The 14,290-nt window shown below is 40.8% G+C and overlaps 1 protein-coding gene across 1 annotated transcript; it reads right to left on the bottom strand.

The window, feature by feature from the left end:
• Positions 1-234: 234 nt before the first annotated feature.
• Positions 235-14,007, bottom strand: LOC311127938 (trace amine-associated receptor 13c-like). Its single transcript, XM_084159838.1, has 3 exons — positions 13,601-14,007; positions 4,939-5,292; positions 235-4,254 (listed from the first exon to the last, which is right to left on the bottom strand). Exons 2-3 carry the CDS (start codon positions 5,204-5,206, stop codon positions 3,353-3,355), a joined length of 1,170 nt encoding a protein of 389 aa, XP_084015964.1. The 5' UTR covers positions 5,207-5,292; positions 13,601-14,007; the 3' UTR covers positions 235-3,352.
• Between the last annotated feature and the right edge of the window lie 283 nt (positions 14,008-14,290).

The following is a 14,290-nucleotide window of genomic DNA, read 5'->3' as shown; positions in this document are numbered from 1 at the left end:
TGTTAAACAAACCAAATATTTTATATTTGAGATTCTTCAAATAGCCAACCTTTGCCTTTATGACAGCTTTGCACATTCTTGGCATTCTCTCAACCAGCTTCATGAGGTAGTCACCTGGAATGCATTTCAATTAACAGTTGTTCCTTCTTAAAAGTTATTTTGAGGAATTTCTTTCCTTCTTAATGCATTTGAGCCAATCAGTTGTGTTGTGACAAGGTAGGGGGGGGGGGGGGGGTATACAGAAGATAGCCCTATTTGGTAAATTATGGCAAGGACAGCTCAAATAAGCAAAGAGAAACGACAGTCCATCATTACTTTAAGACATGAAGGTCAGTAAATACGGAACATTTCAAGAACTTTGAAAGCTTCTTCAAGTGCAGTCGCAAAAACCATCAAGCACTATGATGAAACTGGCTCTCATGAGGACCGCAACAGGAATTGAAGACCCAGAGTTACCTCTGCTGCAGAGGATAAGTTCATTAGAGTTACCAGCCTCAGACATTGCAGCCCAAATAAATACTTCACAGAGTTCAAGTCACAGACACATCTCAACATCAACTGTTCAGAGGGAACTGTGTGAATCAGGCCTTCATGGTCGAATTGCTGCAAAGAAACCACTACTAAAGGACACCAATAAGAAGAAGACACCTGTGGAAATTTGTCCTTTGGTCTGGAGTCCAAATTGGAGATTTTTGGTTCCAACTGCCGTGTCTTTGTGAGACGCGATGTGGGTGAACGGATGATCTCCGCATGTGTATTTCCCACCGTAAAGCAGGAGGTGTTATGGTGTGGGGGTGCTTTCTGGTGACACTGTCTGTGATTTATTTAGAATTCAAGGCACACTTAACCAGCATGGCTACCACAGCATTTGCAGTGATACGCCATCTCATCTGGTTTGCGCTTAGTGGGACTCTCATTTGTTTTTCAACAGGACAATGACCCAACACACCTCCATGCTGTGTAAGGGCTATTTTACCAAGAAGGAGAGTGATGGAGTGCTGCATCAGATGACCTGGCCTCCACAATCCCCCGACCTCAACACAATTGAGATGGTTTGGGATGAGTTGGACGGCAGAGTGAAGGAAAAGCAACCAGCAAGTGCTCAGCATATGTGGGAACTCCTTCAAGACTGTTGGAAAAGCATTCCAAGTGAAGCTGGTTGAGAGAATGCCAAGAATGTGCAAAGCTGTCATAAAGGCAAAGGTTGGCTATTTGAAGAATCTCAAATATATTTTGATTTGTTTAACACTTTTTTGGTTACTACATGATTCCATATGTGTTATGTCATAGTTTGATGTCTTCACTATTATTCTACATAAAAATTAAGAAAAACCCTTGAATGAGTGTGTGTCCAAACTTTTGACTGGTACTGTATAATGTTCAGAGAACATTCAGAGATGAATGAAGCACCTTTAATAGGATAAATATCAACTTTACAGCTGCTAAACAGAACAGATTAAAGAGATGATTTGATCTTTGTGGGTCATTCACACTCAAAACACAAGATAAGGCATTTATAAATTGTTCATTTATGTTTCGTATACATTTTTGCTTGTTGTACCATTCATTTTTCCTTGTGTAGACTGGCATCCATGAGAAGAATAAGGTAATTTCCATGTAAAAGAACCCATGAACACCAACATGTAAAGTTCATAGGAGCATGTCAAATTGGGTGTCAAATGAAAGTGAAGTCTATCTTTTTTTTCAACCATTTTCCATCCTAGAAATGAGGAATAAGCAAGTGCTTTGATTTTCTGGAAAAGGAGGCTTAGAAAACATCTACCAGAAAAAGTCTTAAAAGGTATTAGAAATACATCAAAACACAATAATGTTGAAGTAAAGACCCCTGCCAACTAATATCAATACTTAAATTTCGTTTTGGAGAAATGTTTCTGCCTTCTGTAAGTTTAAGAAACATTACCTTGTGCCTTGAAATAGTAGTCACAAACCACAGTTGGGTTCACAAGTTTGGACAGCACAGTTCCGTACAGTAAAGAAAAGTAGAGTATAGTTCAGTACAGTACTGCACAGTAGAGTAGAGTTTAGTACAGTACAGAGTAGAGCACACTAAAGTTGAGTACACTATATTGTACTGTACTGTACAGACCACTACTGTACTGATTTCTACTCTACTGAACTCTATTGTTCTGTACTCTACTGTGCTGTACTTTGATGTCTAAACTTGTGAAACAAAGGCATCTATGATTGGTTCAGATTTGGTCTGGTCCAGACCAACCAAATTTGGTCTTGTTTGGGGGCAGAGCTCATTAAAATAATAGCCAGTGTGTAGAATAATTCCCAAATATGCAAAAGAGGATATTGCATATTTATACCTTTGTGTACCTATTTAGAATACACCACCATGAGGAGAATGACATTCATATTCATATCCATAATTATGCATTTCTGTGTAGTACAGATCAGGGACCCATGATGAAATTCTGTTACCGCAATTCCGTTACCAGGTATAAATCCACTTCACTTACTGTAGTTCAATAACCAAAATAGATTTTTTCGAAGTCAATGTGTCATATCATAGCTGACATTCAATTTGTTCTGCAAACATTGTTGAATCTTAATTTGGAACAGATATTTAACAGAGTTTTTGGAAAACGTGGACACATAAAAAAGTGAGGGAGATTTTACTGAAATTCTGTTTCCAAATTTGCATCTGCACAGTTCTTCCAGTAAATGTGTTTTTTGTCCTTGTGCATTGTATGGTTGCTTAAACTTCGAAATCAATGTTTTTTTGTTTGGCATACATTTTAAGTGAAAAGAGTCTCAGTGCAATTCCGTTACCCACAACTATACAAAACATCAACATGTTTCTCTCTTCATTTAGATTCAAAACATTCTTACAATTCATTCACTCACATTTGATTAGGCCATCCTCATGAATATAATGTTATTATAGCAAAAATAAAAGCTATTATTGAGAAAGTTGTGCAAAATTAACATGTTTCTGGACAGTCACAAAACATGTCGCAAAACAAATGAAAACCATACATTACTTACATCTCTATGATAAAGTGCATGTTATTAAGATATTCCCAAAATAAATCTCACCTAGTCCAATGAGAAGGCTTGAATCATATGATTTAAATGATGCTGGGAATAGCTGGCAACTACTAGATACCGCATAGGTTTACTACAGTTACGTTTCATTATTTAGACACAGTGAAAAAAATGGAAACAATTCCTTTTCCAGAATTGTGTCTTTTTTATTTTTTATTTTTTATTTTTTACCTGAAGTTAAATGCCGATTAGATCCCTCTCTCCATAGTAAAGTTAAAGAAAAGGGCACTGGTTGTCTTTTCAAAATAGTTTCAAGGAGGTGGGGTTGGGAGTGTAGTCACAAGGTGTGTGGGGGGGGTGTAGCTCCGCCTTTCTCCCCGTGGGAAGGTGAGTGCTCCCTCTGAAACAGCAGAGTCACTCCCTTCCTGAAGCGCTGGTCTCTCACGCTGTATATTATCACATTACAGCAGCTGTTCCCAGTCAGGATCCAGAAGGCTACGAAGGAGAAGTTGCACCAGGTGTAGCCCACCACGTTGCCCAGCACAAACACAGCGATGGGGGTGAAGGAAGCCGTGAAGGCAAACGTCAGAATGCTGATCGTCTTGGCAGCCTTGATGTCAGAGAAGGAGGGTCTGTGTTGGCAGCCGCCTCCCCCTCCCTCGACCCCCACATTCCCCTCTGACATGAGCTTACGTTTGCGTGTGTAGCGGCGGATGCTGGTGAAGGACAGGATGTTGAATAACAGGGTGCCGCCCAGAAGCGTGAAGTCAAAGACGGGGAACAGCAGGAGGATGCTGGCGTCAGAGGGCAGCGTGATTCCATCCCACAGGGGGACGTAGTTACACATCCGGCTGCACTCACTGTACTCCAGTGTGAAGTTGTTGCTGAGGATGAGGGGGGCCAGGGCCAGGAGGAAGCTGCCTGCCCAGGAGAAGAGCATGAGAAACAGGGTGCGTCTCCGTGTCACCAGGTGGTCCTTGTGGAGGGGCCATAAGATGGCCACACAGCGCTCTACCGTCATCAGGAAAATAGTACTGATGGAGACAAACGTACAGCCAGCGAAGACTGGACCAATCAGCATGCAGGGCTGCCAGGGGCCCACCAGACCCCCCATGGAGGGGTCAGTGGCCCCCTGGTACCAGACAGGAGGGGAGCTGGTCACCATCAGAGAGATCTCAGTGTAGACAGAGAAAGGAACCACCAGTACTCCAACCATCATGTCCGCTATGGCCAGAGAGACTGTCAGGAGAGAAAGGTCATGCAAAATTATATTCACAGTTCACACTCAACCACGTACAGTACAAATCCCTGTGTCCTTAAAGCTGATTTTACATTCAATTCCATGGGGAAAAAATCTACAGTACTGCGTGGAAATGGTTTTGCGGTTCTTGAGGCAATGCACAAAATAATCCTTGATTGTGACTGAACAGCATTGAAGATTGATTTAGTTCTCTGCTAAACAACAAGCACCGATCGTCTTCCTGCCAATATAACCAATAAAGGGTGGCAGGTAGCCCAGCGGTTAAGCGCATTGGGCCAGTAACCGAAAGGTCTCTGGTTCGAATCCCCGAGCTGACTAGGTTAAACATCTGTCGATGTGCCCTTGAGCAAGGTACTTAACCTGTAAGTCGCTCTGGATAAGAGTTTGTTAAATTACTAAAAAGTGAAATGCAAGCAATATAAACAAACTCTAGAAACAGAACATTTAATGAATTAACCTGAAACCTGTTGGAATATAAATATATAAATAAGTATTTCACCTTTCAGTGTCAAGAACACCAAAGGTTGTTCTTCCATGTCAGTGAATCTATTGCACACGTGTAAACATAAGCAATTTACATGTGACTACCATTCTCCCCTATCCAAATCAACAGCATTTCTAGACAGTAAATGAGCTCATTCTGAATCAGTTTGTTTGTTTACCTTTGAGGTATCCCTGTGGTGTGCGGACCTGTCTTGTCTGCATGAAGACGGTTAGCGTGACCACGTTGCCCACCACTATGGCGAAGGCCAGACTGACCATGAACACAACGGCCAGGGTACGGTTCAGCAGGCCACAGCAGCAGAAGGTGCAGAAGGGGGCCAAAGACTGGCCTGATCCCGGCCTAACCAGGGCTGCTGCTGTCAGGTTGGGACACACAATCGCCTGTGTGCCCCATGGAACACTCAGGTTGGCCAGGAGGTCAGTCATGGTAGTCCGGACAAGGCCCAGGACAAACCTCACTACTAGGAGGACTTTGTGCTCCTGGTGCCCATGTGCTGGACTGAGAGATGCTCCTGGAGAGACAAGCAGGAACATTATAACCAAGGTAAACCATCAAACCTGTCCAAAGGAAAACTACAAACACTGCTATGTAACACATCATACAGAGTTGATTTGCATGATAACACTCACATCACCTGCTGTGCTATCTAGCTATATGTTTCCTAAAATGACCTACAGGTAACTGCCAAAATAAAGGAAACACTTGAGTAAATGAGGGAAACAAAGTTTATTGAAAGCAGGTGCTTCCACACAGGTGTGTGTGTGTGTCAGTCACCAGATGTCAACCAAATTAAACACTTATGGGAGATTCTGGAGCAGCGCCTGAGACAGCGTTTTCCCCCACCATCAACAAAACACCAAATTATGGACTTTCTTGTGGAAGACTGGTGTCACATCCTTCCAATAAAGTTACAGACACTTGTAGAATCTATAACAAGGCACATTGAAGCTGTTCTGGTGGCTCGTGGTGGCCCTATTAAGACATTAAGACTTTATGTTAGTGTTTCCTTTATTTTGGCAGTTACCTATACAGTATGTTCTGCAGATGGGCACTGCTAATGACACCTCACAAATATCCATCAACGGACAAACTCTATTATTATACAACAATAAAGAAAATTGCTTGCTATTGAGGTATTGAATATACTGCAAAATGGGCAATCATGACGTATTCAAAGGAAATTACATGTACTGTATGCTTCCCAAATCATTGTAAGTACACTGTGTACCCCACAGCTATATGTATGGTGTTTATTTTTTATAGTACTTCTGATATTAAATCAATGCATTGTTGGGAAAGAGCAAGCAAGTAAGGCATTTCACTGTACTTGTGTACATGACAATCAAAACTTGGTGTTGCACTGTACTGTACATTTGTCATAAGCACATCATATTATTTTCAAAGGTTTTTTTATTCGGCATTTTTTATGATTATACAGATAACACAGACAGAACAGGTAGAGGACAAAACACACAGATCTCCTACCAAATCAAACCCACCCCAACCCTCCCATGCTCTAACAGAGCCCCACCCCAAAACCAGACTTAAAGCAGGCATGATATACAATGAGTAATATAATAAAATAGTTTTTAAAAAAAATACAAAGATATTGTAAAAAAAATAAGTAAAAAATATATAAAAATAATTATACAAATTCGAATTTGGGTTGGTTTATGGAGTTGTGAAATTGTCTTCTACAAAGAATAGGAAAGGTTGCCAGATATTATACAATGTAATTGCAGATCCCCTAACGGAGTGGCACATCATATTCTATGCACATCACACTGCTTGATTTGGGGACTTGTGAGATCCATTGTTTTGTTTCACTGTCATTTACAGTCAGGTCCAAAATTATTGGCACCCTTGATAAAGGGTCTGCTAAATGGCATATTATATTATTATAAAGATGAGCAAAAAAGACTGTATAAAATAACAGCCTGGCCTCAAAGACTAGACGTAACATAGTAAAGGTACATTTGTTACACTCAAATTAGTACAGTATGATATGTTACGTTCACTGGCATAGCGCAGTTTCTCTGGACCCCCCAGCAAAGTATAGACTACCAATTACTGTTCATGGTTCTGAAATTGTGACATCTACACGGCTGCCTAATCGATAGGCTAACAGATTATATGGTGTTAGGGCTTGTAGTAGCCTATAGCTTTGCTTTAATGGATACATGTTTATTTTTATTTGGTCCTCATTTTCTCATGTTAAGCCTAACGTATATGTTTCGTGAAGCTATAGGCCTACGGTGTCGCAATGCTGCTATTTAGAATGCTGGCTGGCGCCAATAATGTATTGACTTGTTCAGTAATTAAAGTGGGAAATTCAACATTTCAGATTGTAAGATTCATTTTTGATGCAACAGCATACTAAATCAGTACCCAATAGATTTTTTAGAATATACAACTGTCCTATAGCCTATCTTAGCCGTCCTTGCACTCTCTCACAGCTTGGACAGAAAGTTTGTGCTGCATAAAACCAGTCTATTAATGCCAAATAATACAATCAGTCCACCGTCAAAACAATAGCTTACTAGGGATTGTTTCATTATGCAGACAATGCAGTCTAGCCTACTAGCCTATCTATAGCTATGTACAGTATTTAGCTGGTAGCTATTTATATTACACATTGGAACTCGGGGCTATCAGTCTCATCACTAATAGGCTTTTACCGGGGCGGAGGGTTGCTCTCATGAGCGCCGCTGGGTCTCTGACAGTCATCAGCTTGGTTTTCTGGGAGAGGAGGAGGGCCGGCACTCTCGAGAGGAACTGTCACTATTCAAGGGGAGGAAGAAGAGGAGAAGCAAGCTCACGGTCATTGCCTGGCCCAGGCAGTGGGGTCTCTAGTGCTAGCTACTGCATAACTAGGCATACTAGCTTCCACCTGCGATGGTGTTTTGTCAGACGAGGACGAGGTGGTAGCTTTGCTTTGCTGATGTGGTTATCTTCTGTAATTTGGCACGAGCTTGATCAGATAAAGCTTTTTGGTGGAGTTTTTGTGCACCACTTTGTCTTGCCTTTTGTTTATCCATCTTGAACAACTCACTCACTCTCCATCCGAGTCCGACCTGTATCACCTAACTTTTTTGATCTTGATAGCCGAGGCAGGTTGCCACCGGCGTCGCTGAGAAATGGGCTAATTAGATGCATGAAAACTATGTTTGCTGTCTGACTCAGCTACTACCCATGTTGATTGGACAACACAAACACTTTGCTTGCTACATGTGAAAATGAAAAAGGACGGTTACTTAAAAAATGTATTATTAAAACTTTGCAACTACTTACTACTTTTTAGCTTCTTTGCAACTACTTCCCTAACCCTAACCTTAACCCTAACCCTAACCCTAACCCTAACCCTAACCCTAACCTTAACCCTAACCCTAACCTTAACCCTAACCCCTAGCCCAGTGGTTCTCAAACTTTTTGGGGCCGTGGACACTTTTGTGATAGCAAATTCATCAGTGACCCCCTCATAATCAGAACACAACTCGAGTGAGATAGAAAATACCATACAAGGAGTTTTACCATGACTTCTTGTGCAAGGCCGGACAAACCAAGTCTCAGGCCCTGGGAAGGAACATATTAAAGGTCCAACTCTTGGCAATGGAGAGAAAAAAATTATGTTTTCAAGCTAATTTCCTGCAATTCTACACATTTTGTCACATGGCAGACAAATGTTTTGTTGTTGTAGCTATAAATCTAATATCCTGTTGTTCTACACATGTCATGTGGCAGAGAGAAAACCTGGCAGTTTTAAAAGACTGTCACCTCTCATTGAAGCCATGGAAGTTCAAGGCCGACCTCGCTACTGCAGGCATTGTTAGCAGAAAACAGGATCCCCCATTGTAGTGAATGAATCATTGTGTAAATAAAAACATGGTACCAATAATTGCTTCTAATACACCAGATGTATGCCCTTGAACCGATTATGTTTAAATCACATTTAAAAAGCATTTTTGAAACGGTCTGTTTGAGATACAAGTTTGAGGTAGCTTTTTAAAGTGTTTTTTCTCCAATTTATGCTTTGGCCACAAATACGAGTATAGGATGAGAGTCAACCTTATTTGGGTAGGAGTTACCAGAACATTAATTTTATACAGTTAGATTTTCACTGGACAATTACTTTAAATTACAGTGCATTTATGTTTAAAAAAATGATACATGAAGTATTGAGTTGAAAAATGTATAATTGGTGGAGTACTGTGGATACCAATATCCCTGTGAGCCTCCCAGGCCCATGTTGCCCAGGGTTTAACCCAAATATATCTGAATTCTAGTCTATGGACACAATAAGCAAAAATGTGTGAGATGTTTGAAATGATTCCCTTTGTTTTGGGCAATGATAATTAGTGCTGTAAATGCAGGATAATTGTGAGTTGTTTTCACTCACTCAGATTCACAATGTTCTTTAACACATTTCCACATTCTTTATTTAGTTTTCTTGCTTTCTGCTCACTGCAGTCAGTATAACAATTCATGATTTTGTTGCGCTGTTCTGTCAGTGTTCCCTCCAATTGCCTTTTTCTTACTAGATGTCTGTCTCTCTTGATATCTTCATGCACACCAGCCAAGGGGATATTGTGTAGGAGATTGAAAGGCAAAGGTATGTAGTTGTCAGCTGAAACCAAAATGTGGTTCTGAACATTGAGTACTCTTGGACTATTCGTTTCGAAGACAAGCATAAAAATGTTACGCAAAATTATTGGCACCCCTGTTTTCAATAATCTAGCATCCTCCCCTTGCGAGGATAACAACACAACCTTTTTCAAAAATGTTTTATGATGATTGGAGAACACATTGGGAGGGATCTTATACCATTCCTCCATACAGAATATTTCCAGATCCTTGATATCCTTTGTCTGCTCTTATGGACTGCCCTCTTCAATTCAAACCACAGGTTTTGAATAGAGATCAAGTCCGGTGACGGCCATTTCAAAATGTTGATATTGTGATCAATATAACAATTTCTTTGTGGATTTTGATGTGTGCTTAGGGTTATTGTCTTGCTGAAAGATCCACTTGCGGCCAAGTTTCATATGCATAAGTACTTCATACCTACTGTAAAATATGGTGGTGGATCTTTTAAGTTATGGGGCTATTTTGCTTCCACTGGTCCTGGGGCCCTTGTTAAGGTCAACGTTATAATGAACCTTACCAAATACCAGGACATTTTAGCCAAAAACCTGGTTGCCTTTGAAACTTGGCCGCAAGTGGATCTTCCAGCAAAACAATAACCCCAAGCATACATCAAAATCTACAAGAAAATGGTTCACTGACCACAAAATCATCATTTTGCAATGGCAATCTCAGTGTCCAGACTTGAACCCCATTGAAAACCTGTGGTTTGAATTGAAGAGGTCAATCCATAAGCACAGACAAAGGATATCAGGGATCTGGAAAGATTTTGTATGGAGGAATGGTCTAAGATCCCTCCCAATGTGTTCTCCAATCTCATACAACATTTTAGAAAAAAAGCTCAGTCGTTATACCTGTATTGAAAACAGGGATGCCAATAATTTTGATTTCTATCTTTTTGAGATTTGTTTTATTACTTATTAAACAAAATATCTTTCTCTGAGCAATTGTATTAGTATAAAATAATTTCCCATTTTTTTTTGCATACAATATAGCTAATTATTTATTTTCAACCAAGACTCAAGGATAGACATAACATAGTCAATATAAATCTGTCTCCCTCCATTTAGTATGATATGTTATGTTTCATATGGTGTGTGTTCATTTGTAGATGTCCATCATCCATTCCGTATGATATGTTGCGAATTACAATTTTATTGGTCGCGTACACATATTTTGCAGATGTTATCACAGGTGCGGGGAAATGCTTATTCTTCTAGCTCCAACAGTACAGTAATACCTAACAATACAAAACAATATACACAACATTCAGCCAACTTGACACAACTGTGGGAAGCACTGGAGTCAACATGGTCCAGCATCCCTGTGGAACGCTTTCGACACCTTGTAGAGTCCATTGGGCTGTTCTGAGGGCAAAAGGGGGTGTGGGGGGGGGTGCAACTCAATATTAGGAAGGTGTTCCTAATGTTTGGTATACATATATATACAGCTCCTCAGGCAGCAGCACTCCCACTTCATCTTACGTTAGGGACAAAGATCAAGGGTTCTCCAGGGACTGACAGTCTTCTTCAAGCAAATTTTCATCCAGTTTATTAACGTTGAGGATGAGTGCCATGGGATCTATCAGTATGGCCCAGCAGGACATGCCACAACAGGCCTAAGTGACATGCCTCACATGTTTAAGATAATGCACACAACATAATGGAGCCCTTAACCTTCAAGTCACATACAAAGGTTTTTTTCTCTACCATGCAATCTTCGAACACAGACGTATGTGTGTGTGCAACAGGTTGAATGAAGCTAATGAATCCAACATGGACAGAGAGGCTGCATTGTTTTGTTCATTATGAATCATGCCTATAGACTAATCACCATGACTAAATAACTCAACTAAGAGCAGCAATTGACTCCACGGGTCATAATGGGAGGTGGTAGCTCAACTCGCAATATTTAATGCTCTTATATAATGACACATAACCTGTGGTGTAAAGTACTTAACTAAAAATACTTTAAAGTACTACCTAAGTCGTTTTTGGGGGTATCTGTACTTTACTTTACTATTGATATTTTTGACTACTTTTACTTCACTACATTCCTAAAAAAATACTTTTTACTCCATACATTTTCCCTGACTCCCAAAAGTACTCGTTACATTCCGAATGCTTAGCAAGACAGGAAAATTGTCAAATTCACACACTTATCAAGAGAACATGCCTGGTCATCTCTACTGCCTCTGATCTGGCGGACTCAAACACAAATGCTTTGTTTTTAAATGATGTCCGAGTGTTGGAGTGTGCCCCTGGCTATGTGTAAAAAAATACATTGTAAAAATTGTGCCGTCTGGTTTGCTTAATATAAGGAATGTGAAAGGATTTATACTTTTACTTCTGATACTTAAGTATATTTTAACAATTACATTCACTTTTGATATTTAAAACCAAATACTTTTAGACTTTTACTCAAGTAGTATTTTGTTGGGTGACTTTCCCTTTTACTTGAGTCATTTTCTATTAAGATATTTTTACTTTTACGCAAGTTTGACAATTGGGTACTTTTTCTACCACTGCACATAACTGAGATTCATAGCTGGTAAAATCCCTGAGTGGTCAAATAAAAACGGTGGGGATAGAGAAAATCTGATTATAGTTATTATTATAAATTAAACTGAGCCTTACACTGAGCATTCCATCTCAATTATATGAGGATTAAGCACGACAAAGAAATCAAAATGCTGAACAAAAGAAAAAAAAACATTACAGACTTTTCTTTTGAGCTTTGGGGAGGTACAAGATCTGTACCCTTGTTAACAGTCTTTGGTTGTAACTAAAGTGGAGATGACAGGCAGAAATGTCCCCTGTGTGCCCATAACAACACCTGAGGCTGTGGGGGACAGGACACTGTAACAACAAATACACAACTGATCCTCACAGCAAGACATGACTTCATCCACACAATCTTTTAGTTTTACCACACAATTAATCTCACAACCTCCAAACCATTGCAAATGATAAAGGAGATGCAAGTGTGTGTGCATTAGCAGTATAGCAATAGACTAACAAATGCCTTGCCCTTGATACAAATTAAAATTGATACACAGGCGTCTGTGCAAAGTCAAATGTCTAAGTGGTAGGCAGAAGTGTGTGGTGAACCTTTGGGGAGCAGTGGTAGCGGGGCTCATGAGGTTTGTGTTTGTCATGCATGCAGTGGATGTATGTTTGTCTGTGTGAGGAGAGCTGTGGCGGTCTCCTTGGGTGAGAGGCGTGGGGAAGACTGCTAGATTAGGGGCTAGGTCAGGGCTCCCTCCCTGGAGCAGGAAACGCTCATCTGGAATAATGGGCTGGCCATCTCTACTCTATGTCCCCCCAAGCCAGGGCTGTCTTCACTGTCATGGCCTAGCTGTACATGAACACAGCAGTGACTCCTTCATCTCTCTCTCACACTCCCTCTCCTCCTTTCTTCACTTCTCCAGTCCACTCAGTCTCTGACTTCTCCTCATACTGCATCTCTCTTCCCACCTTTCCATTTTCACACCTTCTCTCATCTACCTCTTACTTTCTCAATCAATCCATTTTATTTTGCTGTTGCAGGATGTGTGAAGAGCACTGTGAAGAGCACTGTGAAGAGCACTGTGAAGAGCACTGTGAAGAGCACTGTGAAGAGCACTGTGAAGGGCACTGTGAAGCGCACTGTGAAGAGCACTGTGAAGAGCGCTTTATTCCTTAATCTGTCTAGCTATCCGTTGATCTACAGCTATTCCATCAATCCACCCCTCGCTTGCTCTGCTGATCTTTGTTGTGTTTGTTAAAAAAGTAGTCTCATTGCTCTACTCCCTGTCAATATACTGTAGTCTCAATCACACTCATCTAATGAACAGGCCCCCAACCCAGAGCACATCACTCCATCCACAGCTCTAGGGAGAGCCAGCAGCACAGGATTTACTGAGCACAAGCAACACATATTGTGAGTGTGACTGTATCTGTGTGTACGGTATGAGAGAGGGGAAAGAAGAGTGATAGCGAGACACAGTACGTCATTGTTTGCATGCATGAAATATCCATAACTCAGCACCTGGTAGATATTCAGTTTTCCCAATTATAAACAGATAGAAATGCCATGCATCACAAGTAATTAATTTCAATAAAAAGGTGTACCTCAAATCTAGGAAACCAAACACTATAATTTCAGTACAACATGCAGTTGAGTCAAGAGAATCTCACCTGCATTGTCACTGCACTTGTTAAAGGTCCACTTTTAGTGCCTGCAATATTGTGAAGAAGTATATGGTCCAATGGTCATTAATGTCCTTTTATGAGTAAATCCTGAAAGGAGACAAGTGGAGGAAACAGCAAATGTATAGTCCTGGTATCACACTGCCGCCATAGACACAACAGAATTCGTACACCTACAGCAGACAGAGAAGCACTGCGCCACTATACTGTCTTGCACTCTTTATTTACTTAATTAACTGCCTCTGTGCTTCAGCCTTCTCTTTCTCGGTCTGTCTCTCTTGTAACCTCTTTTGCGCCCTCTCTCTCACTATATCCCTCTCTCTCCCTCTCTAGTAGTCTCGGAGTCACTCTCACATGAGCACGCTCTCTTGCTCTTCCACAATTACAGCTGCAAGCTACAGTCCACACACAGCAGCTTCTCTCTCCCAGTCTCTTTCCCCCCACTCTCCCTCCCACGTCCCCTCCCCCTTCTGTCTCTCACCATTCCAAGCGACTTATACACTGCTCAAAAAAATTAAGGGAACACTTAAACAACACAATGTAACTCCAAGTCAATCACACTTCTGTGAAATCAAACTGTCCACTTAGGAAGCAACACTGATTGACAATACATTTCACATGCTGTTGTGCAAATGGAATAGACAACAGGTGGAGATTATAGGCAATTAGCAAGACACC

Source organism: Coregonus lavaretus (genome assembly GCF_964263955.1).
Source record: "Coregonus lavaretus genome assembly, chromosome: 4".
Taxonomy (NCBI): Eukaryota; Metazoa; Chordata; class Actinopteri; order Salmoniformes; family Salmonidae; genus Coregonus; species Coregonus lavaretus.
The sequence above is the reverse complement of the archived record's forward strand: the minus strand, read 5'-3'. Positions and strand labels throughout refer to the sequence as shown.

Coding starts and splice junctions, on each gene's coding strand:
- LOC311127938 (XM_084159838.1), bottom strand. CDS start 5,206: ATGACTGACCTCCTGGCCAACCTGAGTGTTCCATGGGGCACACAGGCG. Junction 4,255..4,938: donor ACCACAGGGATACCTCAAAG/GTAAACAAACAA, acceptor CTCTCCTGACAG/TCTCTCTGGCCATAGCGGAC.